This window comes from Amia ocellicauda, chromosome 5 (genome assembly GCF_036373705.1).
Source record: "Amia ocellicauda isolate fAmiCal2 chromosome 5, fAmiCal2.hap1, whole genome shotgun sequence".
NCBI classification, from domain to species: Eukaryota; Metazoa; Chordata; class Actinopteri; order Amiiformes; family Amiidae; genus Amia; species Amia ocellicauda.
The window spans coordinates 37910382-37937840 of record NC_089854.1 but is presented as its reverse complement, the minus strand read 5'-3'; the positions used below and the strand labels follow the sequence as shown (position 1 = coordinate 37937840).

Sequence of the window (27459 nt, the reverse complement as noted above, 5' to 3'; positions counted from 1 at the left end):
TCTTCAGAATGGAAGTACAGATGGATTTCAAAGTCTTCCAGGATATTTGATCTCACAAGCTGGTGCCCTGTGCTGTGAAGCTCAAGCTTGACTTTCCAACAAGATAGCAATCCAGAGCACACATGTGAGCCTATGACCAAATGGCAATCCCAGTTCTTGATTGGCCATTGCAACTTCTTGACCACAATCCAACATTACACCTGTAGAATGGACTGAAGAAAATGATGCACAAGGGCAAACTGCTTGGATAAAGGGGTTTGCCAAACAGGTACATAAAAACGAAACTAATAATTCAATATGGAGATATAATTGATGAATGGGCAAAAATCCCACCTGAGAAATAACTAAATCTATTCAAAAGGTTACTGAAAATTCCTTTAAAAAATTATGGATTAAAAAAATTCTGATTGCTAGGTTTGAACATATATATATATATATATATATATATATATATATATATATATATATATATATATATATATGTTCATATACCAACTGTTACACTTCATGAAGCGTATAACAAAATTGTAAAGTATGTTTCTCTCTCTCTCTCTCGATATATAAACAGAATAAAATTAAATATTTACATTTGAACTTTTAATGTTCTTGTGACTAATACCTTACATTACATGCTATAGTGCATAATAATGAGAATAATCATACTAGCCCACTCAACAACATTCATCTAATGATAATTGCTTCTGTATTATTTCTAAATAAAAAATAAATAACAGACAAAACAATACATTTGTTTTTAATATTCTTTATTTTTTCCAATGTGCCTTGTGATTCAACATGTACAAATGAGCAACTTTAATTCAGCAAACATTTAAAATATAAAACTGAATATAGTTTTTCATTATTTACATGAAAACATATATACAGAAGGGAATATTCCAACAGAAATATGTTTCGTCTGAAAATCGTTAACCTCGCCAGTGATGACTCCAGTTGTTTCATAATTCATCATTTTGTACCGAGCCAAAATAAAAGCATGTGGAAAAAAAATGTAATAGACCAGGAGATTTTTTATTCAGGTTTTCAGACTAGCCACATCTTAAAATATATATTTTTGTTAAGGAAGTTTAGAAATTCAAACCTTATGTACGGACATATAAAAGTACAAGGTATTTGTTTTGATTATGCCAGTCTAAGTTGGTTGGCCACGAATAATTGTTTAATCCACCCAGACAATGTGACCAAAACGACAACAGTTTAGATGCAAATGTTAAGTTAAAACCCCACCTCAATCAACAGTGTATAAGAATATATATGAATCTAAATCTGAGCATCAAGTTTGGTTAACAGCATTGTTTTCCTCAATAGATAAAGAAAGCCCTATTCAAATGAAAATGTTTAACCAGACTATGCCATATGTAGATGGGGGGATTATAATATGTGGCTTTACACATATATAAAACTGTCCGGGTCAGATAGTTTTAAGTTTAATCAGATTTTTTTCAGGAACATTCAGAATATAAAGAGCATCTAGAAAACAGTGGAATGTGAACTTGTGTTTTTATATTTCTGTCTTGTACACAAAAAACGCTTTGTAAAAATCTATACAAAATTTGCTTTTCATGAACACTTTGTGAATTCGTTTTTCTTATCGCACTTTGCATAGTTGGGTAAATGAAACTTTGCAAACTTCAATTTGGTTCACAGTTGAATGATTTTTACCCAAAGGAAATTACTAATAACAATATAAAAGCTGGAATTTGATAGCTTTTGTTTTCTCCTTGAAGGATGCCTAACTCTAGGTAAAATATCATTTGCACTTTTACAATAAAAAATAAATAATTACTAGTCCAAGAGTAGTTGAATTAAGGCTGACTTTAAAATAAATACCAATTGCAAAAGTGCATTTATCATTGATATTACTAGAATAATAATATTGATAAAACATTACATTTAAACAAAATTGAGATTAAAATCAGATATTTTAAAATACTTATCGAAGATTTCATAAATATATTTGTTACTTTTCTTTTTTAAATAACTGGAAAATAAATATACTAGGTACTTCATGGCTTTCAAGAGCTCACAGTATCTTCAGAATGCTTTCAATAAAGGGCTGCATTGCACATTTCCATATCAAAATATAACTTATTAGAAAGAACATAGTTTGATCGTGAATTTAACAGATATTAATCTGAGGCAGCCTAAAATATACAGGCAACCCCCACACTTACAACATAATTGGTTCCTGGAGAGCCGTTGTAAATTGAGAAGTCAGAGTCCAAACTTGTATTACACATTGGTGCAATGTTATAAGTGACAGGTCTGTTCCTGGAAACCCATGTCATACCATATATATATATATATATATATATATATATATATATATATATATATATATATATGTGTATATGTGTATATGTATGTATATATATGTATATGTATATATATACATATACACATACATATATAAGGAAAACGAAATAAATGAGTCTGACTGACATTGTGCATCCTATTTTTGGATGAGGTGTGGAGTTTGCGTCATACGCTGTCATAAATGCAGGGGTTGCCTGTATCTGTGATATATTTATTAGATTAGTATATGGCACTGACCTGCATTAATACAATATATCTCATGGTGCAATGCTGTAATAAATTAATATGAGATAAAAAGCCACAATGTCTTAGATCTTAAAATGCTTATGGTACTTTGACATTTTTATCAAGTATAGTATTTCCATTTAAAAAAGGTAAAAACTTTGCATTTGTCTGTTAGTTTGTAAACAAAGACAAGGATTTATAGATATTTGTGGCTTTCATTGATAAATCACAATGCAGTAACAGAAGTTAATGTACTTAAGATACTATTCAATAAATTTTCCCTCCAATACATTCAGAAAATGTATTTTGTCCGAATTTTGGAAAACTTTTTTTTTTGTTCAAATAGAACTGTCAAAAGTAGGTTAATTCCTTATAACACAGAGTAAAGGAGCATGCAACACACAAGAGCATTGCTAAAATAGAGCCTTCACAATATATTTGAAAATAATAAAAAAGCCAGAAACAATGGCAAATAAATTTTTAAAAAATATCAATAGCAAAGCCACAATTCATTGTAGAAACAAACAAACAAACAAACAAACAAAATCAGCCCGATTTCTTAAGGGTGTTGTACTTTTACAAAATGTTATATTCTGTAAGCTAGATTCATTTGCAATCATTTTTAATTACTCAGAAGAAGAAAAAATACAGTAAGGGCCTAATTCACAATCACATTTAACTGTGAAAATGGTTCCGTAAAACTTTAAATAAAGCAAACTGGATGACTTTTAGTCTTCTAGCTGTGCTCTGGAAACCAACTTTTGTTTTATTTTAACTGGTACAGTACTTCACTCTCAAATACAAAAATATTAAACAGAAGAAACCAGAAGTATGGCATGGTGTATGGCTTATAACAAATGTGTTGTTCTGTCTTCCAGAAATAAACTTAAATTACCGCAGTTCTTGATTTCCAGTTCAATGAAAATTCATACTTTTGTCTCACTGCATGGAGAACAGATTTTACCTGCCATTTCACACCGACAGCAGAAGTGCATTGCAGTTTTTCAAATTTCCCTGTAGATAACACGGAGTTGTACAAAGAACAACTGAATAGCAAAACAACCAGAGCAATGAAGGGGGCCCACAATACCAGCCACCTTGCTTTAAGACTTCCACTGAACAGACTTCTGCAGATCATCAGACCCGGCCACCCAGTTTCCACAATACGAACTGCTCAATGATGTGTTTGTTTTTGACCTCATGTTGCACAAGTTCAGCAGTAATGTAAAAAGCAGAACCTCCAGCTCACAACAGTTACGCAATGAAAGGATGTCAGTCAGTCTTTCACATTTGGCAGTCCAGTCAATTAGCGTACTGTGCATAAAACGCAACTTTCACTCTCTCAATCTGGTGGCACAGTTTTATGGCTGGTCCAAGTTTTAGTTCCATGCATTCCTGTACTGTTGGAAGAGTTAAAAGTAGCAGTGCTTGACCATCGATATCCTGCAAACAGGAAAAGATTATTAACTTACAGAAAACAAACTGAATATATATATATATATATATATATACACACATACACACACACGATTGCAGTCAAAGATATTCAGTCAGACTGCAGTCAAAGATATTCACAAACTTTATTTGAAACAATGTTATTGATTCATTTGTTTAGTTCTATAAATACTGCTCAGTACACTGTTGCATTGATATCAGAGTATATGAAACAGTGGTGCCGCCTATTGCATCATTTCTGTGGTCGTTAAGACTTTGCACACCCACTGTTTTATCTCAATTAGTTAATTCAGGTGGCATTCAACTCTCAATAGGCCAAACCAAATGTTGAAGAAAATCTGTAAACATATAAATTGATAACTAAGAAATGGTTCATTATAAATATTTATTCAACGAAATGAATGACCGAATAATATAGAATTAAGGGTGTGAATACATTTGAATAGAGCTGTATATATTATATATTAAGAAAATATATAATATGTAAATCAATCATTAAAAAACAACCCTGCTTTTCAAAGAATATCACTAATGGGTCCAATAGTTCAATAACACATTTTGTTTTTAATTATCATAGATAACAAAATGTAAAAAAAAAATATTCAGATTCCACAATCCTGGCAATCCTACATATTTACAGACACTGTGAAATGCTGTATGGTTCTTTGTACCTGTTCTTGAAATATTTTGGCAAGGGGTGCACAGTCTGTAGACTTAATAAACCTGATGACATCGGCAACCGTCCACTCCAGAGGGTTGCTTTCCAGTACCAGTCTGCCTTCCTCGTCACAGTTTTCCACCTGCAACGGCCAACAAAATCAGAAGTGAACCATCTTCTCAAATTATAAAAAACAAAACAGTGACAGATAACACACTGTGTAAATAGATACAAATAGAACAGAAATGGCAATCTGACATTTATTCTACAGTTTGTACAAATGCATTGGTATTTGCAAAAATGATTAGGCTTTTGAGCTGTTACAGCCGCTGCAGTCGCCATGCAGCTAGAAAAGTTCCACGATGGTCAGAAACATGAATACAGTAAATAACACAATTGAGTCCAATTAAAAGGTCATAAGGTCACATATGTTTCTCTCTTGCAGCTGAACGTTTATTATTAATAACCTATAACCTACCTATTAATAACCATCAACAGTTTGTTACGTAGGCCTGGCAGTTTGTGAACATAGTATTTATAGAGATTAGTAGTCAATAGTAGTAGTTATGGAGATTAGCGACTACAGACAGCACTGTTGTGTTGTATTTAAAAGTTTCAATACAATTTGTATGTTATGAATAGTCCATCTAATCTAATGTATTCTCTCATCAATTGAAACATTTGCATTGAGGCACAACAACTGTTTTGGTAACATAAATCACCAATCATACTGTAACATGGTTTGCACAACAGAAATATGGATTTTATAATTGCTACACTACGGGAAGGTGCACAGTGAATTGAGATGACTGTTTCCTACATGGTAAACATAATTAAGATTACTTCATTAGTTACACATTTGGAAAATACTGCAAGACAATTAGAAAAGGTAAGGAAGGAAATCCAATCAGATCCCACAGTTAATCATGGTAATCATACACATTTTCAGAAACTTAATTTGCTTTGGTTTTTATAAATATTGTACATATAATTGAAAATCCTGTACATATCTAAACTTTAACTTAGGCTCCTATGGCTGTTATACACATTGTAAACATATTTAAGATAAGTTTATTAGCTATTATGTGCCTTGCACCTACAATCTGAGAGAATTTGAAAGAAAAGCTAAATTGTTAATTTATTTGTTTAATACAGGTGCTTTGAACTTGGTCCCTGTGAAAGGTCTGCCTTCATGCTATCACATGCTTCCTGTTCTCACTGAATGCATCTTCGTTCTCCTCTCTCAGTCTGCTTGTCAGCTTCATGACTTCATGACTTGTTATGACTCTGGGCTGTTTCTGAGGTGTTCCGATTTAACTCCCTTTTCAACATTTCGTTGTCAAAACACTACTTGCCTTTAATCTGCTGGCTGTTAATTGATAAAGATGCATTCTTCTAAACAACTCTACTAATGAGATTTGCTCCCAAACAAGCCTGTCTTTATTCACACTCAGAGAACGATGCGATGGCACACTGACTGATGGGTTAATTACTCTAACAGGAGGCACGCTCCATATCACCTGATTGCAGTTGCGAGAGTGCCCTTTTAATGGGGCAGAAATTATTAAATACATGCTCCCTTTGTCATCAGATCTCCGTGATTTGATGGAGAACCGGAACCGGATTAATCCCTTTTACAGCAGAAATAAACATGGGGAAGCACCGGGCCAATTAGTACATGACCTAACGTTGTTTGCTGTAATGTGTGGCTGAATGTATTCTTTGCAGGGATGTTGTAGTCCCTTCTGGTTGTAGTGTCTTTTCTTGCAAGCTAGTTTGGACAAAGATGTCTGCTATTTGACTTCTTTACAAAATATAGCATATTCATATGGCAAAAACAATGATAAAAAAAACAGTCCGCTGAGTCTCACCTTTGCTGCTGTGCGTTTGGCTGGGTGGTACTTGACGTCTTCGGTGTAGGACAGCGACCGGGTCGTCCTCTTGCGGCGGGACCTCTCTGTGCTGGCCGGAGCACCGGAGTCTGTGTTCCTTCTCATCGTCACCGCCCTGCGGGGTCGGCTGCTCACCACCTCCACGGAGGAGGTGTCGGTGTGCTCCTCTCGCTGCTCCGAGCTGGTCTCTTCGCTCCCAGTGTCGTCATCGGCGCCATCTTGGTCATCATCATCGTCACTGTCCTGAAACAGATGCCCATGTCGACGTTATACTGAGGTCTCCCCAACACCTATTAGGCGATCACACTGAACAATCTGCCCCCATAACCCCAATTTGTCTGTCCGTAGTTTTCTTCCCTCGAGCCCTAGGGAGAGGAGTACCACAGATGTATCTATATATATATGCTTATTTCTTATTTTGTCTTTTGTGTTTTGCATATAATTTTTTGTGTGTGGAATCTGTCAGTCACCCTGGGTATGGGTGTCTGCTAAATAATGAAGTAATAATAACAAAAATCTATATATTTGGCTTGTGACAAAGGAGACACGTAAGCAGCTACGGAGGTGGCGTTTCCCTTCTCCTACCTGTGGGGACCCAGCGGGGGTGTAGTCTACAGCAGAAGATCGGCGTTTCTTCTGTACAAAGATCGACTTGCGCTTCTTCCTTCGGCGGGTAGGTTTAGGAAGTCCAGTGTCTGGGCAGGTATCTCCTATAGTTGTCTTTATAACTTTTTTCTTCTTTCCATAATAATATGCTATTGAAATTGAAAAGAGAGGAAGGATCACATTAAGAAATTAAGAAATATGTCTGTTCCATGTGGGAGAAATGTACTTCACCAAAGAAAATAGATGCTTATAACCCAGTTTTCCAGAAACTTCAGCTTGACAAGTACAGACTGATACTGTTTGTTTTCACAGAGGTATTTACACTGAAATATAATGTCTTCTCTTAAACTGCTTGCTGTGAGCAAAAGCATCTCAAGAAAGGGAATGAGGTTGTTCAAGTTAATGCCAATTTATCTTGGACGTTTGGACTAGTACTTTCCTGAAACCTCTATTGTTATTCAAAATAAGAAGAATAAATCTACAGATACCATGTGATTTCTGTATGGTGTGCAAACAAGCCAGCTCCTAGGCTTTCTAATTTATCAATTTTACTATAGGATGCACTGTGTTGCAATGTTGGCTTTAAAAACTCACTGAAAGAGGTCAAATCTACTGCATGCTGGACAACTATGTGTTGTAGCATACATATGCCAGTAGGAATGTATGTAGCAACCACACACATTTTATTGGGGGAAATATTTGCAATTCACTATATGGACTACAGTTTATTTCACCTACTGTCAACCTGACTCTCACACCTACTTAGTGGTGTTGCAAATTTAACACATGTGCTGGGAGTTCCTCCGTTTTTCTCAAGATGAAGAATACTAGGTGTGAATTATTTTCCATTGGGATGCATAATCAACACATATGCACTCAACTAAAAGATCAATGTTATGCTACCTCCTCCACCATATTCAACATGTGCTTTTGGTTTAACATTTATTTTTTACCCATTTCTTTTGGCAAACCAGTTTTCCCAAAGCAATTCATTTTTTAAACTTGTTGTTCTACAAAAAAAAAAACACCAAATAAGGCTCTTATGCTATCCTGCCATGAAATTTTATATGATGACCTATACATGCACATACACAGTTGTAGCTAACCATCTTCTCAGAGTGCAGTGCGCATGTGTGTAGTATTAGTTCCTACTTTTCCTAAACTGAATTTGATCATTTCCATCATTGCACAATTTCCTACTAAAATACGTCAAACAGTTCTGCAATGATTCCATCAGAATTGTTGCAGGATATGCTAATGAAAGTGTAAGGTGAATTAATAAATGACAGTGTTTATCATATAGTCTTCATATGTCTTTCTCTCTCTCTCTCTCTCTCTCTCTCTCTCTCTCTCTCTCTCTCTCTCTCTCTCTCTCTCTCTCTCTCTCTCTCTCTCTCTCTCTCTCTCTCTCTCTCTCTCTCTCTCTCTCTCTCTCTCTCTCTCTCTCTCTCTCAGCACATTAAGAATAGATGTTAACCTTAGGACTACATTTGCCTTACATAGTAAAGTGAATGTTACCTGATAAATAAGTGAAGTTCCATGAACCATACTGATTGAACTCAATGAATCAGAGAACACCATCTCAAATACTTTTGTTTATAATTGTATACACACACACACAGAGAAAGATCAAAAGAAGGGTATCTTTAGAAAAACACCACAATCTTATATGATATACCAGTAGCGCTTTACAGTCACAATGAAGAGATTAAAAAAATATAAGAAAAATTTCAGAAGATGAGTGGAACCTACTTAAATAACATGTTTAAGCCAGCTACATCATAGTGCTTTCTTCAAACAAATCTCAGACAAATTCAATGCTGAATTGGAGAACTACTTTGTAAACAAACTTGCAGAAAACTAAAGTGATCTTCAATAAATGTTCTCCTGCCAAGGAAACTAAAGTAAATGACAGCAAGCCGGAAGAGGTCAACAGTCAGGCGTTATTTAGGTCAATTACTATACAACCAGATGTATAAAATAAACAGAAGAGACACAACTGTCTACAGTGCTTTGGGAAGATTAAGTGCGATTCAAATGGAGAAACTGCCTCTGGGCCTGAAAATGAAAGCCTTCAACCAATATGTGCAGTCTGTATTAATGCAGAGATGTGAAACCTGGAACAAAATTATCCAAATACTACAGTTGACTCAAGGAAACATATAACGATGTATGCTGGGAATGACAATAGGTGACAGAAATGAGGCCAAAACTCAAAGCTGTTGCAGCGCGCCAAAAATCTGCAGAGTCATTTAAAGTGTGTAAAGACAGAGGCATGGCAATAGGTTGGACACAGAGCACTCTTTAGGTCAGTAATGGTCATTGATACTCCAAGCAAGTTAGAATGAGCCCAAATATGTTTGCACAGTAAAAAATCTGCCAATATTAGACTTCAGAATCAGAAAAGGTACACTACAATACAATTTTAAATCTTCTAAAAGAGCTGATATGTATTTGTTTGTATTATAAGTAGGAATTATATTAATATTCTGAAGTTATTTAGCAGAAGTTATATCAATTTGTTTTATTGATGGTCAACAACCACTAAAACACAATGTTTCACATAAATACAATATTACAAGGATGCCAACATCACTAGAACAATTAACCTCATTACACTGACTAAAATGTAGGTTCAAACCTAGGGTCTACAAGTGTCATTCAAACAGATGCTTTATAATGAGACATCAAAAGGTGGCAAGACAGGTGCAGTAAAGCTCATTGGCCGCCTCACTCCACCAATAAGGGGCAATGAAAAAGAAAGAGCAATCCAGGGTAGTTTTTCACCTGAGGGGAGGCATGACCTGTTACTAATCATATTAACAGTATCTTAGAAAAGTAGCTGTAAGGCTTTTAGTCAAGCTAAATATGAATAAATACTCTTGTTTGAGCATCATGTTGCAGCTGGTTTCAAAGACCTCAATTAACTCTTGGATTACCCTACCTAAAACAACATTGGGTAGTTCAAGACTAGCGCTACTCTGGGTCTGTGAATGCAGCCTGTTGGTTCTTAAACAGAGATCAGGTATTTGTAGTTCTCAAAATGTGAGAAACTAAGATTAAGATATATGACAAACATATCCTTCCTGAAATGCAAAATGAAAACAAATTATAATGAAACTGAAAATAAAATGTTCTCAGGTGAATTTGGTCACAACAATATAACATCCCTTTGGAGGGGACATACTCACTGTACTTGGTCTTTGTGTGAACAGAGCAGTTCTCGGGACACTTGTCTGTGACCAGTGCGGGGCTGAATAGATTGGGACAGCACTGCAGCTTCAGGCAAACCTTTCGGCAAAAATCGGACACCTGGTCTGATGTTCGCACAATCTTGATAGTGGATCTGTAAGTCTTTCCTTTGTATCTGAACAAAGACAAGAAGTCATGAAAGTCTAATGCTCAAAACATTCTGTATATAGGATTTGATTTGGCAACATTTGTAATGAAATAACAAGATAATAATACAAAAAAAAAAAAAACTCAGATCATTAAATAAAGAATTAAGTCCTGTTGTTGATTACAGTTAAACTTTAAAATAATAATAACAACAATAAAACATTAATGACCATCTTGTGACTGTTTTATTTTGAATACTTCATGGCCATTAATAATTGTAAACACTCCAATATACTGCTTTGAGAGCTCACTTAGATGTTTAGAGTAATCGGATACAGTATATTTGCTTGGTTTTATGTCAAGCAAAATAAACACTCCATCAGAAACATATGTAGGAAATTAGAAGTAAACACTGGGAACATTAACATATGTATAGTGCTCTTTTATTTTTGGCAAGTAACAATTGAGGATCCTCTTCTTAAAAGACAAATTGTGTGCTCTCAAACTCTGTGCAACCTGCAGTGATGGTCTGAGCACATGAAAAGGAGTCTGAAGTAATAGCATATAAAAATAAACATTAAACACAGCCGGGTAAAGTGCTGACCACAAACTATAAAACACATCATCTGGGCTCTTGTAGGCTGGTATGAGATGCTATTAATATTCTATAAACCCTGTATTCTATTATGTAATTACGGCCCCTCAAGCAATGCGCTTTGACTGGAAAAGACGACAAAAACCTACTTGGCTTTTAGTGTTTCTTCCTGGAAGTTCCACTGTGGGTCTTCGACCAGCTGAAGTTCTCGGAGAACCCTGCCTGGTTTATAGGCAGCGTTGATCAACATGCCAAGCACCTAGGAGGACAAATCACATCCCATTCACAATACAAAAGTAGCCCAAAATATAGATAACAACTTATAATTAATTTATATTGCAAACTATTCAAAATACACATATACACTACAATATATGATGGAAAATAAGACCTATTCATGAGACTTAGACTGAAGGCCAAGGTCACGTGCTGAATCTCAAACCCTATATTGACTTTAAACAATAAAACAAATGTATACGTTTTAAAACAAAATATAGTAAAGCAGTGAGTTACAGGGAAAAAAGTGACCATGCATTTTAATATGTAACCGGGTACAACCTATATATCCTTTATTATAGTTGGGAAATGTTTCTGTAGCTTTGGATGAGTTGTTGCTATGCGTTCTGTGTGAAATGTTTCTCTGTTCTTTAATGCAAGAAACCTGATGTGAATTTAAATGGCTGAGTTTCTTGGCAACCACACTGTCTTTCAAATCCACCTATAACACATTAATAGGGTTCAGATTAAAAGGTTGCAATATCCAATACAGAACTTTGATCCCTTTTCTTTTTAGAATTGATAATGTTCATATGTGAAGCTACATCAATGGGTTTACAACCACTGGGCTTTTTTCAATGCCTTTGTACATCTCTGTAAAAAAGTTACCTTCAATCAAGCAAAGACTTGGGAGTATGAATAACTAACACTAGCACTTTACTATAAGTAATTATAAAACAATTTATTTTTGTGAGTACTGTGCAATTTCTTTGTATAATATTTAATGACAAATTATTATATTTACCTATATGGAGGACAGAGCTCTGGAAAAAATTAAGAGACCACTCCAAGTTCAGAAATCAATGTTAAGTGGTCTCTTCATTTTGTCCAGAGCTGTATATTTAATTTATATCACATGTGTTCAGGGAAAAACTGACTGAGAATTTAAGCCCTGTTTACCATACTTTTAGAAGATTTGGTAGAAACTTAAATTACTGATTTCTTTGTATCTCTTGCACAACTAGTCGTCTTCTGTTTAAGTCTTATTTGGACCCTGGTTAAAGCGGTTTTCTTGGTTTTTCTCACAAATTGATCTTGACATACGTCTAAGAATGGCAAATTATTTGTCAATATCCTTTATATGTTTGTTGTGGTTAATCTTCTTAATGACGCCAGTTTTTGCTCCAAACATGAGAGGTTTTATATTTCATTCGCATTGCTTTTTTTCTTTAAATGTAACTTCAGTGTGTGCATCTCATTCACATGCCTTATTTTCTACAGTTTACATGAGCAGGAACTACTTGTATCTATAAAAGTGACAAATACGGTAAAATATGATTCTGAAATTTGATTCCATGCTTTCCATGTCCCTTATTTTATTTTAAGATAATACAATTAATTAAACACTAGTGTCAAAACAACAACTGTAAAATGCCTCACACCATATAAAAAAATATCCCTTCCAAATTAAAACCAACTGTTCACTCTGAGAATTTCAATATCCCAAGATGTGCAACTAGAAACACTGATGGTATTTTAATGCTTGCAGATTATGCATGATAAGTGGTCTAAATTTAAGTATTTGCCTTGGGCTCATCCTCAAAATCAGTATCACAAATTTGCCTTATACATAATACCTTCCCATTTGTACAAACTACTTAATTCAGAATCATATTTATATGTTATGAATCTGCTACACAGGAGAACAACTTTGCCGCAGTTTGTTACATTTCAAATTTGCTAAAAATGTTCCCTCAGAAAACATCAAGTAGACTAAATCAAATCTGTGGTCATCACAGAGAAAACGGCTTATTTTGGTATTTTTTAAGATCAAAAACTTTTCCACCACATTTAGTGCCGAATAGATTTAAAATATTGTGACACTATGGTTGATAGTAGCATCTCACAGCAATATACATCCTTTTCAAAGTTTTACTTGATTCACAGTCACAGCAAAGTCAGGTAACATTTCATAATAAGGTTGTATTTATAGCAGTAAATAAGCAAAGACTATACTAAAATGAAATGATTAAAAGCAACCTATAAATGTATTATTTAATGTAGTATTGAACAACTATTCGTGTAAGCTTAATGTTTGTTGTAACATGTAATTATCATATATATGATTGGATGGTTCAACATCATTACCTCAGTTTTGTTGTCTAATGACTATGACATCTTAGCTGGAAGTTAATACGATTAGAGATTTTACCTGAGGCAATGAAACAGCTGTCTTTTATTGTAAAAGATGGAACACATCTAACAGGTTGCCCTCACTTTTGCTTTACTGGAAATGCATTAATTAATAAAAGTGTTTAACTATAAGAATAACGATTGTCACCTATTCATAATGTATATCTTGATTATTAAGTCTGGCCAGTGAATTTATCATAACACTCATGCTTTATTTCCTGATGCTTAAAATGGTATCCTAAAAAAAATAATTTTGTCTTACAGTAGACACAGTAGACACTTAATAATTTGAATTCAGTCTTTCAGCACCTACCTCTTTTAAAACTAAAGTGCACTTTCCTGGCCCCACTGACTGAGGCAATTCTGCTATCCTCCCTTTGTTTAAATAGGGACCTGAGAAGCAACGATGATTGACGAAGATTTGGGAACAGCAGTATTTTCCATTTGTGGAACCTGTAGGAAAACATTGAATATTATTATAATTTTCTGTGCCGGCAACATTCAGGCAAGACAAATGTGTTTATAATGTTCTTCCAAGAGAAGGCAATACAATACAAAAGTTGTGTATAGAAAAAGACAATACATGCTTAAATTTCCAATATTTATTTTAAGCATTTTTGTTTGTTTGTTTACATTTTGAAATCATTCTTATTCTTTTTATAAAAAGACATGCAGCAGCTAGCGTGAAATTAAATGCTGTTTAAAACCCAAATCTCTTATCAGCATTTTTCAACATGTCGCATTTGCAATAACTGATAATTGCCCTATATGAGATCTGCATTAAGGGACAAGTTCTGACAAGTGAAACTGTAGGTGTTCAAAACTATTTTAGTAATATCTTTTTTTTTCCAGCTGTGGTCAAATATGTATATCCTGTTTCATATTAAAGGCAGAAACAATTTTGATTCGTTTTATTTTTTTAATTGTTACTAAACTAAACATTTTCCTTATAGGTTTATGTGATCACTGCCTGCTTTGATCAAAGACATTCAACAGTTCATTTACCAGTCTCCAGTGCAGCATTGGGACAGAGGTTATGAGGTATATTCTCCACAGACTGTGAGGTAAGCAATCTGTAAAAAGCACAACAAATTAAGTCATGACTTTTGTGTAATCTTAAAAAAATAAAAATACAGTGAGGCACTAATGGTAACCAAGGTGATGATAAAATTGTTCACTCTCGAGATTATATAAATTGTTATTTCTATTCCGACATAAAAAAGGCGGGAGTAACTTGTAAAAGCTATCATCTCTCAACAAAGGATCTACTTCTGTAACAAGTAATTATATATATATATATATATATATATATATATATATATATATATATATATATATATATATATATATATATATAAAAAGTATAAATCTTCAGAAACGAAAAAACTCCCCACTAGAAAGATTTTCAATCATAGAGCTTTGGGCTTAAGGAGAAACTTCATCTTGTTTTCCTGAGATCCAGTTTTGTTTTTCTGTCGGTTTGCTGTGAAAATAAACGGCCTTGCTGTAATGGAGTGGCACTTCTGTATTGGGAGTGTTGCTTGTCACAGAGAAGTCCTACTATAATCATCGGGTTTACCTACTTATCTAAAGGGGAGAGGAAGGAAACACCAAATCAAATAGTAGACCTACTGTTTTTCTGGCTGCACCACCGCAATCTTTTTCTGTTTCTGACCTGAAAAGCAGAACATAAAAATAAACAAGTGAAATTAAAGGTAAAAAAAAGAGAAACTGCTTAAACTGTTTCCATTTTAATATTACTTTTCCATCAGAAAGATTTTTTCCCCTTTCAACAAAGAGGTCAAAATGTTAATTATGCAAATACACTATTAAACATTAAGAGATAAAGTTTTCAGAATAAATTATCGATGTTTCTTGCATATGCAGCTTTGTGAAATATATACTTGTCTGAAGCATATATAATATATATAATATATATATATATATATATATATATATATATATATAGTGGCTATAGGCAGTATTCACCCCCCCTTGGACTTTTTCACATGTTGTTGTGTTACAACCTGAAATTTATGCATTTAAATGGGAAAACATGTTTTTTTGTATATTGATGTAGTTGTTATTCATGCAATAAATATGGATGCATTTAACTTAACAGAAACCACCAAGCAATGTGTTCTTGACTGGAAGTATTTGGGCTGTAACTCCCCATTGTTCTCCTGCTAAGGTCAGGAACTTTATTCTGTTGTTGTTAACCATTAATTCCTTCAATGTTTGTTCCATTCTAAAGACATTTGATCTAGAAATACATTAAATCATATAATTCTTTCCTGTTGGAAGATTCAGACTAATTATCACATAAAATCTATGAATATAATCCATGCAAATATAATCTAAATAAAAGCTATAATATATATATATATATATATATATATATATATATATATATATATATATATATATATATATATATATATATAATTATGAAAAAAAATGTTTCATAATTTATTTTTCTTAACTTCATGACAACCGCTGAAAATGTCAATTATTCGAGGTTGTCATTTGCCTGGATGAATTCTAACCTTGAATGAAAACTTGTGGGATGATGTTTGTTCATTCAGTCAATAAAGAACACTGTTCTCTTCATGGTAAATTCCTACAGTAAGTATGGTAGGACTGTGATATTGAAGATTAAATACTGATAACCATAACAATAGGACATAATCACAAAAAACGTTAGAAATCCAACATTAAAGATAATAATTATTAAAATGTAAAATCTATTCATGCCACACATCCTGCCATTTCCTTTTAAACCAGCTCACATTTTATTTGTCACTAACTTGGAATTTAAGACACTTTTTTAACACAAAAAATCATGTGTTTATATAAAGCATGACACATGTAAACAACCCACGTTTCAATGTGCATGATACATTTCATATAGACCGTTTGAAATTAGTTTCTTACGTGACCGGAAGAAATTCTAGAAAAAAAAAAAAAAAAAAAATCTTGAATCGGATAATGACTGAAGCAATAGCCTAATAATCGTAATCATAATAAGACCATAAACTTAATTTAGATCACAATGAATATCTGACTTTGACAAGAGCTTGACAAGAGCCAGTTTAAACTGTATATACCCAAAATGCTGGCTGTGCATTCCTACTAATTCTGTCCTTAAACCAGTAAGTAATTCACATGGAACAAATTCTAATTAACTGAGGTTTTTAAACAAGGCAGTCTGGCTAAACATGGTCTCCCCCCACAGCTTCCGAAATACCCCTACACCTCCAGCTGCTGCCCGCTCTTATCCAGGTCAGCCGTTACTCTGCAGTCTTTCAAGAAACGTCTGGATGAAAATATGGGATTGCTTAGCTACCAGCACACTGAACAAGGCCTGTTTGTAAGCGTTCTGATTTCCTTCTTCCAAAGCCCCACCTGTCATATTAAATATTGCCTTCCACCTCACACCAAATGCCTTTCTGCTCCTTTCACCAAATCTTGGTCTCATTGCATTACTGAACAGAAGTGCACAGATTCTGTTACCTCTCTATCTTCAAAAGACACTTCATACTCTCAAGTTCAACCTTACGTAAAAACCTATATTCTGTTTTATTTCTGCGATTCAATCAAGGTCCTCAGCCACCACTGTGTGAATCATGTTATAAATGAGAGGCTTTCAAACTGTAACTAGTGTTAGTGTTTTTCCATGAAAAACTATTTCTGCTTACAAAGAAACAGATGCTTCACACTGCATATGTTAATGAATCTCAGCTTCGGTAAATAATCAGTATCAACTAAGATCTAAATAATTTAAAAAAAAAGGGTAATCTGTCTTTTCTCTTTGGTTTGCAAAAGATCAGTGCTGGGGCACAGTGTTCTTGTTCCTGTCATCCTATTAAAAAGTCTTAATTAGCAAAATACATCCCGCTTAGAAACACATCTTTACACCGTGTGAGAAATGTACGATTTAATTTGTATGGAAATGTGCCGGGCCAGGATTATGATTCAGTATTGTTCTGATGAAGCAGTTAATACAATTCACAACAGATTCCCACTGATTACACCTTCTGCACTAGATCAATCAATGAATAAGGCTGATTAAGAACAGCGCGTTATTACAACATGACTTATGAGCATCTGAATTACTGATTAATAACTGGTTTTAAAAATCTCATGCTAAGTCACGATTTCAAGCACAGCACATACTATCTGATCTTATATAGTATTGCTAAATGGGTTTTCAGACATGCCAAAATATATATATTTATATATCACAGAGCTATGTTTCTTGAAATATATAAACTTCAGCGATTTGCTTAGGTATTGCTGCTGTCATTTCTGCTCAATGAAAGCTGACTCATTTTAGGAATCGAGCAGGTTTTTACCAGACATGTTCCCGTTTGCTTACAGTGTGTTCCTTTTGACTGTAACATCACACAAGCTCACTGCCTGCAGGCAACCTTCAGGAATGTTGCTTTCAGTAATACTGTGTCACTGTAAACAACAAATCTGGGGAAATTATACAGAAACAACAAAAGCTTATTGCTGCATCACTGGACATTATTACTCGGGCATACTTCTGTGTTGAAGCACTTTCACACTCTCAGACTTTCACAGAAGGCCAATCAATAATCTACAATGTGTTTAATGTACCCATCAATGACATGGGAGATCAACTGAATTTACTGAACTTCAGACCCAAGTTGCCACCAATCTATTCTACAAACCAAAGGCTAAATTCCATAATCAGTGCAAACATCATTGAAGCTCTTAAAAACCGGTAACACTTAACTATTTCTTAATGCACTTTGTATTAATTAGCCTTGCCCTAGCCAAGAAAAAACACAGACACAACTTCCTTACCATAAAATGTGAACTACATCCTTGTTTATGATAAGTTAATTATATTACATTCTCTTCCAAGAACAAAAATGAAAACAAAACTAAACAGTACACAAATCAACCATAGTGAAGGGATTACAATGTATAACATCAGAGTCTAAATCTAACCTTGGGCCCGACTAAAGAAAAATGTTTGTGCTGTGAATTCCTTTCAGAGACATGGGAGGCATTACTGGATGGACCTTGTGCTACTAAACTTTTGTGGTATCAAATCTAAAATGATTGTGCAATCAAGCAATGTAAATAATATACAAAATATCAACAAAAATAAACAAGGTATTATGGAGAGGTCTGGACAGTATATTTATATGCCTTAATTTTCCTTATTCATGTGTCTCTTATTTTGAGAATTATTGTTTGTATGATTATTATTAGGCTATGCATATCATTTACTCACTGAAACCAAAACCAGGCCATTAGTACATTTTCATGATCATGGTAAACAAAATATTCCCAGCTAACCAAACAATACACTTTAAAACAAAAAAAAAACACAGTTAAACAACATCACGGCTGGGATTAAACCACTTGCAAATATAAAACTACAAACCTGTCCTCAGTGGCAGCTTTATTTACTGTTAGATGCTTATTTCTACTCATAAATATAATGCTCTCAAGTTCAGGCCTGCAGTTTGCTATTAGCGTGTTGGTAAATGTTTTTATTTACGTCAGTATAGTCTCTTGCGACCTCTTGCGGCTTCCACCCTCTGATTGAGATTAAATAACGACCGATGTGATCAGCTCGGAGGGACTTTCTCCCTGCCTGCCCATTTCGGAGGCTACACCAGCAAACTTGTGGCTCCTAAAATTTTAGATGTAATACAGCCAGAGTGGCCCTGCAATATTCAGAGCCGCGACTCTCCTGCATTTGTTCAAGGTAACGGCAGGTCACCATTCTTTATGTAATTGGGCCCCTTACGTATGTTACATTTTTTAAATAAGTTGTATATTTTTAAATAAGGGTATAGGGTTATAAATGAGATAGTTGTATATTAGAAATACGGAGGAGCTATATATGTATTGCTCTCTCTAACCCCTTCCCAACCTGCTTGGTCACATACATAGATTGCTACCTACAGAAACAAGATATTGATTCATGAAATTCTTATTCTCCAGCACTGAAGAGTGAAGGTAATTTAGCTGATATTTGTGAATTGATGTCTTTTTTCTCACACATAGCTTTTTTATGTATACATATGTTTTCTCTTGCAGAGAGAGGAACTGGGATCTGTTGTGTCCTGTCCTCAAGATAATTGCTTTCTTGTAATTGACATGACAAAGACAGGATATCATTTACCAGGCAGCTAAGAAAACTGTCACTTCATATTCACAGTAACAGTTGCATGGCTCTAAAAAGTTTGGTTGGTTTGAAAGGAAAAGGCTGTTTACTCAATACATACAGACAGTTCTGTGAGGTGAAATGAGCTGGTAGCCATTAGCTTCACACCATCCAACTGGGAAAATATCCATGGACTCCACGTCAACTATGTATTCTGGGAGGGGCTTCTTCAGACCTGCAAGGAATAAGCAGAAAGAATAAACATATCTGTGTGACATTTAAATAACAATGCTGTAGGCATTTAATCTCGTAATCCCGAGCAGTCCTGACCCATAATATGTTCATACAAGCTCAAACAATCCTGCTCTATGTTGGACAACCACAATGTTCAGAACCAAAACCTAAAAACAGATCAATATCCACTACATTGCTTAGCTGAGAACTATTTTTCATTTGCTTTTTGAGTATGGGGTGGGGGGAAGGCTGAACTACAAGTACAAATTCCACATTTTCTTTTTCAGGCAGAAGGGACACAGGTCAAATCAAAACGTCCACTATTCCTTCCACAAATGAGTAAGTGACTGCCGCAAAGAGGTATTTATTTTTCTGATGTAAGAAAGTCATTTATGAGAGAAATCTATTTTGATCACAACCCCCAAAATAGCACCTTCATAAATAACTGACTCGCTTACACATGTAAAAAAGCCACAACCCCCTTTCAGAAAGCCACCAAAGAACAGTAGTGCTTTGCTGATTTGCCCTAATAAAACACGTTCACGAACAGTAAAGAAAAAAGCCAGTAACACTGGATTGCATAATAAGTCTGTATGCAACCTTCCATATTAAATCTAAATATTTAGAAGGATATAATCCAGAGACACTGTTAGACTTTTAAGAAAGTAGACTTTGGACATTCGTGTGGATTTAAAAGTTATAAAAAATGAGAAAAATAGAAGATCTTCAGTGTCCTTTGTTATCACAGGCTGATAATGCCATAGTTAATACCATATGTACACACACACAATTTATGTATATCATAATAGATTCTTCTTTGAATGATTTCACCACTTTTATTTACTGAACTGCAAAAACATAATCATTAAACCTGGACCAAATTAAAACTTCATGTCACCCACCAATCACAAGTTCAAGTTTTGTAATTGTAATTTGTAATTGATTCAAACAAAGTTTTGAATTCTGAACCAAATCAATAGGATTAACACAAATAAAATATACATTTTCCTTAATATGCAGTTGAGGGGAAATGTGTATATGTTAGATCAAATGATGTCAACGGGAACATTCACTTAAATTCTGCCACCAGCTTTAGAAAACACTGTGGTAACCAAAATGATACAGAAATAAGTTACCGTGACCTACATTTCCACAATAGTACTGAACACATACTTCAGTCTAGCTATAACAGGCCACAACCTCTGAACTGCTGGCATTTCTGGTAAATATAGGTAAATATGTAAACTGAGAGAGGTACATACAAGAAGAAATACATTCTACTCAAGTGCATTATCTAGCTTACATGAGGTCCTTTCGCACTGTTCATGCTTAAACATGTTAATGATGCTAAATGTGTATAAAGAGCAAGAAGAACTTGAATGAAGAGTATTGATCTGGTTAGACAAAACCACCCACATCGTTCCACTTTCCCCCCCATTTTCTGCTCCCGCTGTGTTGCTATGTCACAGTGTAGTCTTGGCTGAGGTTATTCTGCACCCGCTTACCTGTCAGCTACAAAAGTACAGCTCATGACCACAAACATCCGTCCTAAGCTACTCTCAAGTTCAAGATAACTAGCACTGAACTAGCTGAGCAATCCCTCTTTGCTGCATACAGTCAGACAATCTGCTCTCTCTCTCTCAGGGCATACAAATCATAATGTAACATCCTTTGATGGTTACAGTGTTGACGTTATGCCATTTCATTGCAATTGTTCCCTTTAAAAAGAAAACAAAAACAGAAAAGCTGACATATTTACAATGTGTTGCATCTGCTTTTACACCCTGTTGTTATACTCCTATCATATTCCCCATTATCAGCATTCAAAACTACAAAGTCATAATTATGAGCTGGCGTCAGACTACAGCTGTGTTGGGTCTGTGGTAATCTTGATTTAGCCTGAGTAATGTCTGAGATGGTTCTCCTCTGCATCACATCATGAGAGAACAGTCTTGCAATCCCTACTGTACTGAAAGTGCTTTTCTGTTACACTATTCAGTGCACTCTGTGGTCACCAGTAGGTATACAAAGAGTGCCTTTACCAGTGTACAAACCAGTTCCATTCCAGGATATCGAAACATGTGAAAGCAAACACTAGGTCAGCTCCTCTCCTCAAGAGGAAAGTAAACCATAATTTCAAAACACAAATACATTAATTAAATTATTTGATTTCAGATTAATTAATTTGCAATCTGTCATTAAACGAGAGAGTACATTTAATGTTATTTATAGCATAGCTAAAGCAATTATTTTCAATGGTTTGGAAAAAGAAACAAAACTTAGTGAGTAATATACCAGTGATCAAGTATATATGCTAAGTGTGTTCACAGCTCCAAACAACTGTCAATGCTTCACTTTGGAAATTATTGCTAATAAAAGAAAATATAAAAATAATAGTTCAGTATACAGAATATAAAAAATCAAGGATTTAAACCCATCAAAATTATTATAAATAGTATTTTTCTTCTTTCTTTTGCTGATCCACCTGCCTATGGACACAAATTGAGCTGATGTGCTTTCGTAATTAAAACATAAGGGAACGCTATTAATAGCAAGACATGTTAATTTGTTTTTGCTCTGTAGGCTGAATAATAATTTTCAGTGATAATGATTCATTGGACAATAGGCATCAGATTCAGGTGAAGGTAAAGTATCTGTGTTAATCAAAGTAATTCCTGCAGTTGTGTTAATATCTCCTGACCCCCTCTTTATTAGTTTATTTATTTTAAATTGCCTCCAAATCTGTGTGTGAAAGCTCCATGCATATACTGTGAAAGCATGTTCTCTTCATGTTAAAAGGTGTTGTTTGGTGATCCATTTAAGAGCATAAATACTTGTTAATCAAAGGCATCTTTCCAGAAAAGTCAGAAAAAAGGGAAAGATTTCAAGCGATTCTGGAATTCTGGAATCTGGAAGTGAGTTCAGAATGGGTGTGTGTGAAAACCTTTGACTGCCATTGCATTTATTGCGTGGTAGTTCAAGGTTTACACCCCTTCCTTAGCCTAGGTCAATGCAGTAAACAGGAATCTTAACAATTTTCTTTAGGCTCACCTACAATAGGCACATTTACACTGCTACTTCTGATGCGGATTAAATGCATCGGTAGAATTTGGTCAGGATCAGAAATGGCAGTGTAAATGCTCAGCAATCGGATCAAATGTACCTCTCAGGGAGAGGTCATCAGTAGCATTTGATCCTGGCAGTGTAAATGCACGACCAGCTCAAGTTTAGACATGCACTGTCAGAGCGTGTGTTTTAGAGGCAGTTGGCAGACGAACAGCCTGTGCATCAGTGGAGCAGATAGGAGCACACTTCCCTACAACCCGTATTACAAATCAAATATTGTTAAAACTAAAAATAAATGGTTTGTTACTTTATCTTAGCAAAAATATACAATTGTATTTTAAGTTAAAATGCTTCGGCTGTAAATAACTTATTTTTGTTTGCAAAAAATGTATGTATATTTATTTTAAATGCTTCGGTTGCATAAAATATGCAAGTGCGTTGGTTTTTAATGAGATAAAATGACATTTGTTTTATATAGCCATGTTATAAAGGACTAATTTAATATACGCATATAATGAAGTTTGGACTTGTGTGTTAGTGTGCACGCGAGGACCCCTCAGTTGATCCTGATCAAATGGCAGTGTAAATGCAACACCACTGATCGTGATAAAATGTTCCGATGCATTTGATCCGGATCAGAAATCGCAGTGTAAATGCGCCTAATGCGCTTTAAAAGCAGATTCAAGCATTTGTTTCTTGGCTAAAATGATACTTTTTACATACCTTCAAGATGCAGCCACATCAATCTTCCTTTCACTCTGGTGATCGATGCCACACAGAGTTCGGAGGGCTTGAAAGGGTTAACTGCCTCAAGCTTCATGTTTTTGGTAAAACCACGACTCACTGATGTCTGAAAGAAAATAAAATAAAATGCTATAGGCTTACAAACTGTAAATTATTATCTTAAAAGAACCATTAGGAAAACATAAATGGATCTAATACTGTAAAACAAATCTAGTATTTTCAATAAAAACAGACTGAAGGAAAATTGATTCCTAATTTTCTTTTTTAACTGCAATTTTTGTTTGATCCATGTGTACCAAACATTATAATTTTCATTTTGATAGATATGATGATTTGTGTCACACATTCTTACAGATTTAGAAATGTATAGGTTTTCACTGAAAATTGGTTAATTTTAATTAATTCCATTAATAATAAAGATATTAAATATTTCAGGAGCGCATAAGAAACTGTGAACTGAATCATGATTAATAGATGTGGGTGGGTTTACCAGCCATGAAGGAAAAGGGCAGTGTATTTATAAATTCAGGTAAAGTCGAGTTTCTGACCAAACCTTTACTGATACAGATTAAAAGTAGTTACTGATAAATGGGGCTTGTCAACTCCACAGAGAAAAATGGTCCATCAACCAAAAAGTTATTACACAGAAGCAAGTTAATAACAAAAACATTTTCGAATTGTTGTCTTTTTAAAATTCAAGGCTAGCTGGGAACTTCCTGCTTGTCCTTTTTATTTGTTCAAGGTGCAAATGAAATGCTAAGTGTGATTACCTTCTAATGAAAACTCGGCACAAAACATCTTGATCGCTTTGAGCATAGGTGCTTTCTGCTACAAAACAATGAGACCGGACTAAAATGCACAGCAGCTTCCAATCTTAACCATTAATGATTTTGCTTGTTGTACCTGGGGGTGAATCTATAAAAAGATCAATGTCTAAACAGAAATCCTCAGCTTAGGCTTCAGCTTTTCCCTTAATGTATGCATCTCTAACAATCAACAGGCCATGCTTAATTCCTTATTTTCTGTAAATCGTTCACCTTCAATTCAAACATTATAAAAGAACACAGTGGTTTGTATTTAGCATAAAATCTTATTGCCATTCAAATTCCTGACTCATATTGGGGTTTCTCTGTACAGTTGTCTACTCACATTCAAATTGTCTGTCATAGAATTTAATGATGCCTCCTTCGTGGTCTATGGTGGGATGCAGACATCTTTAAACTTTTGTGATGTCTTTACTCTAAACCAGTCTTCGCTGAATGGAATCAATCTGCTCTTTTGCTGAAAGCATTTTCTGGCTCCTAAAGCCAGTGAATCCCTACTGTTTCTTTCTGCTAGTACTTTAAGCTCCAGAAGCACTCGCTTTTCTCTTCCAGCCAGAGTAACAGTTTGAGCGCATCTGTCATCTAATCCGTGAGAATAAAAAAATAGAACAATAAAGCAGAAAAAGCATCTGAATTGTTTTATAAGTTGCTTGAATATACAGTAAACACAAATGGGCAAATTGAAACGTGTAAACGATTACAACAGGGAAAAAGAAGAAATATAGCACTCCACTGCCTGAATAATTGATGCAGACACTATAATCAAATTCTTTACAGTTGCCATTGGTAGAAGAAATAGTCTGTAGGGCACGAGCACAATAGCATCCCATTTTACAGTACAATAACGGTATAATCTGACTCCACAACAGTTTAAGTTCTATTCAGAGATGCTGCTTTTATCTTTTTTTTTTTTTTTTTTTTTTTTTTTTTTTACTGTTTTGACTTTGATCAAACACTATTTTACGACTTAAAGAAAAATGCTCTTTAGCATTGTCTTTCTTTCTTTTTTTTTTTTTAAGTCTTCCCTGATGAAAATAAAGGAGGAAAATAAATATAATACATTACTGCCTACCCACTAGTTCATATGCAATGTCAATCGATTGTATTAAAATATGATGGTATAAATCCATAAATAAATATTATCAATATAAAATGTAATGTAAGGTGTACTCTATTCTGTTTTGAGACAAATAACAAAGGACCCTTTCAGACGTTATTTTTGGATCCAAAACATTTCTACCCAGGCATTTCTCTAGCGGTGAGCACCCAGCTGCAAAAACCCATTGAATGCTGTTTTACCTAAAGCAGATCAAGCTACATACTTCAAACCATGAAAACCCATGAGTTTTTCCCCTTGTTCTTACAATGTGTAATAAAAAGACAATTACAAATGCCGATGGCATCTTTAATCTACCACCCACCTACAGGAAATGTACTGGGAGAATCTTGCAATACCCACCAGTTGTTGAATGAGTGGGACAGACACTAGTCAAATAATGCCTTGTTAATGGATAATGCTAAATGAAAATCGCATTTTGTCTAAGACAGGTTATAGACAACTATTGGCACCTCATCTTAACTCATGGAACATACAGTTCAAAGGGTTCATATAAACCTCTCAATGTAATATTGAATTCCTCTGTGTCTTTTGTCTGGATGTAATATATTCATCATATTCCAAAACACTGCATTCTTGGGGGCTTTTGTAAACATTTATAAACATGAGCCTGTTTCTTTGCAGGCTATTGAAACGTGCCCTTCCTGAAAGACCCAAAAGGGCTGTGACCTTGTGATCTAAAAAGCAGATACAGCCCATCTCAATGAAAATATGAATTCCCAATAATTATAACAACATTATTATTATTATTGACAATCAAGCATATCTGAACTGATTTTGGCATATAGAAAATTTTTGGTGATGCTTTTGTTACCTTTGTTTAGATGTGTGTTCAGATGTATACATAATGCCACATATCATATGTTTTTAAATAAAGGATCGAATCATATCAAATCATATATAGACAAAGGTATTTCATACTGTATTAATAGGTTCATATGAAGCCTATTTAACTGCTATTTAACTACATGACAGGAACGGTCACAAAACCTTCACCTGCAACTGCATTCGTATTTGACAATGACAACTGTGACAATACAAAACAGAAACCCCCGAAACAAATACAACTCACATTTCTAAAGCACAGATCGGGAGCAGCTTCTGTGCCACACTGTTTCAGGTAATCTGCCCAGTCAAAATCCTGAGTGAGGTACCCTGCAATTGAGACAGAATTAGGGTAAGATAGAAGATCACAGGTGTTTTCCAGTATAGAAAGAGGTTATAGTAGGTATGCATATTTTTTTGTACCCTCAATTATACTGCATAGACTCAGTGAAATCAGTGAAACGTTTTTATACATTCTTAAAGTTCTATACTTATTCTCAAAAATACATTCTTGAAATTTGAAAGCAAAAGCCAAACTCCAAAACAATATTACACCTTGCCCATTCAGAACATAAAAATTAATAGGGCAGTTTGGAGACGGGGGAAATAAATTGTGTATTTTTTGTTTTTTGTTTTTGTTTACACAAACCTTTTGGTCTGTCGAGGTTGACCCCATTTTTAAGGCACCACTGTATGGGAAGTATCCCCGGAGACTCAGCATGGCAAACTACTGAAACAGGCGTCGCCTCAGCAACTAAATTATCCACAGTCACCTGGAAATAATTCTCATTGTACACCTAAAAGGAGAAAAGAGACATTGACAAGTGTTACACTGCTGAATGCAAAATAAACTAATCATTTAAAACTCATCAGTTATTCAAACTGGTCTAAGAAATCATGCATAAAAAAGTATATGCATAATATGTATGTTTTAATGTCTTATTGCCTATAGACAGTAAAATAGGCATTGAGTTTAGGCATTGAA

The 27459-nt window shown here is 34.6% G+C and overlaps 1 protein-coding gene across 3 annotated transcripts in view; it reads right to left on the bottom strand.

Moving 5' to 3' along the window:
• Window positions 1–747: 747 nt before the first annotated feature.
• sfmbt2 (Scm like with four mbt domains 2) overlaps window positions 748–27459 on the bottom strand; it is an 86657-nt gene continuing 59945 nt past the window's right edge. For all 3 annotated transcript variants that reach the window (XM_066705095.1, XM_066705097.1, XM_066705096.1), the window contains 13 exons: window positions 27124–27271; window positions 26722–26804; window positions 23688–23814; window positions 19786–19899; window positions 15146–15188; window positions 14519–14586; window positions 13827–13966; window positions 11254–11363; window positions 10362–10537; window positions 7150–7319; window positions 6544–6807; window positions 4686–4814; window positions 748–4002 (listed from right to left, as the gene is read on the bottom strand). In XM_066705095.1, the coding sequence (XP_066561192.1) occupies window positions 3862–4002; window positions 4686–4814; window positions 6544–6807; window positions 7150–7319; window positions 10362–10537; window positions 11254–11363; window positions 13827–13966; window positions 14519–14586; window positions 15146–15188; window positions 19786–19899; window positions 23688–23814; window positions 26722–26804; window positions 27124–27271 (1713 nt within the window). In that variant the 3' untranslated portion in view covers window positions 748–3861. The remainder of the gene's footprint in view (window positions 4003–4685; window positions 4815–6543; window positions 6808–7149; window positions 7320–10361; window positions 10538–11253; window positions 11364–13826; window positions 13967–14518; window positions 14587–15145; window positions 15189–19785; window positions 19900–23687; window positions 23815–26721; window positions 26805–27123; window positions 27272–27459) is intronic.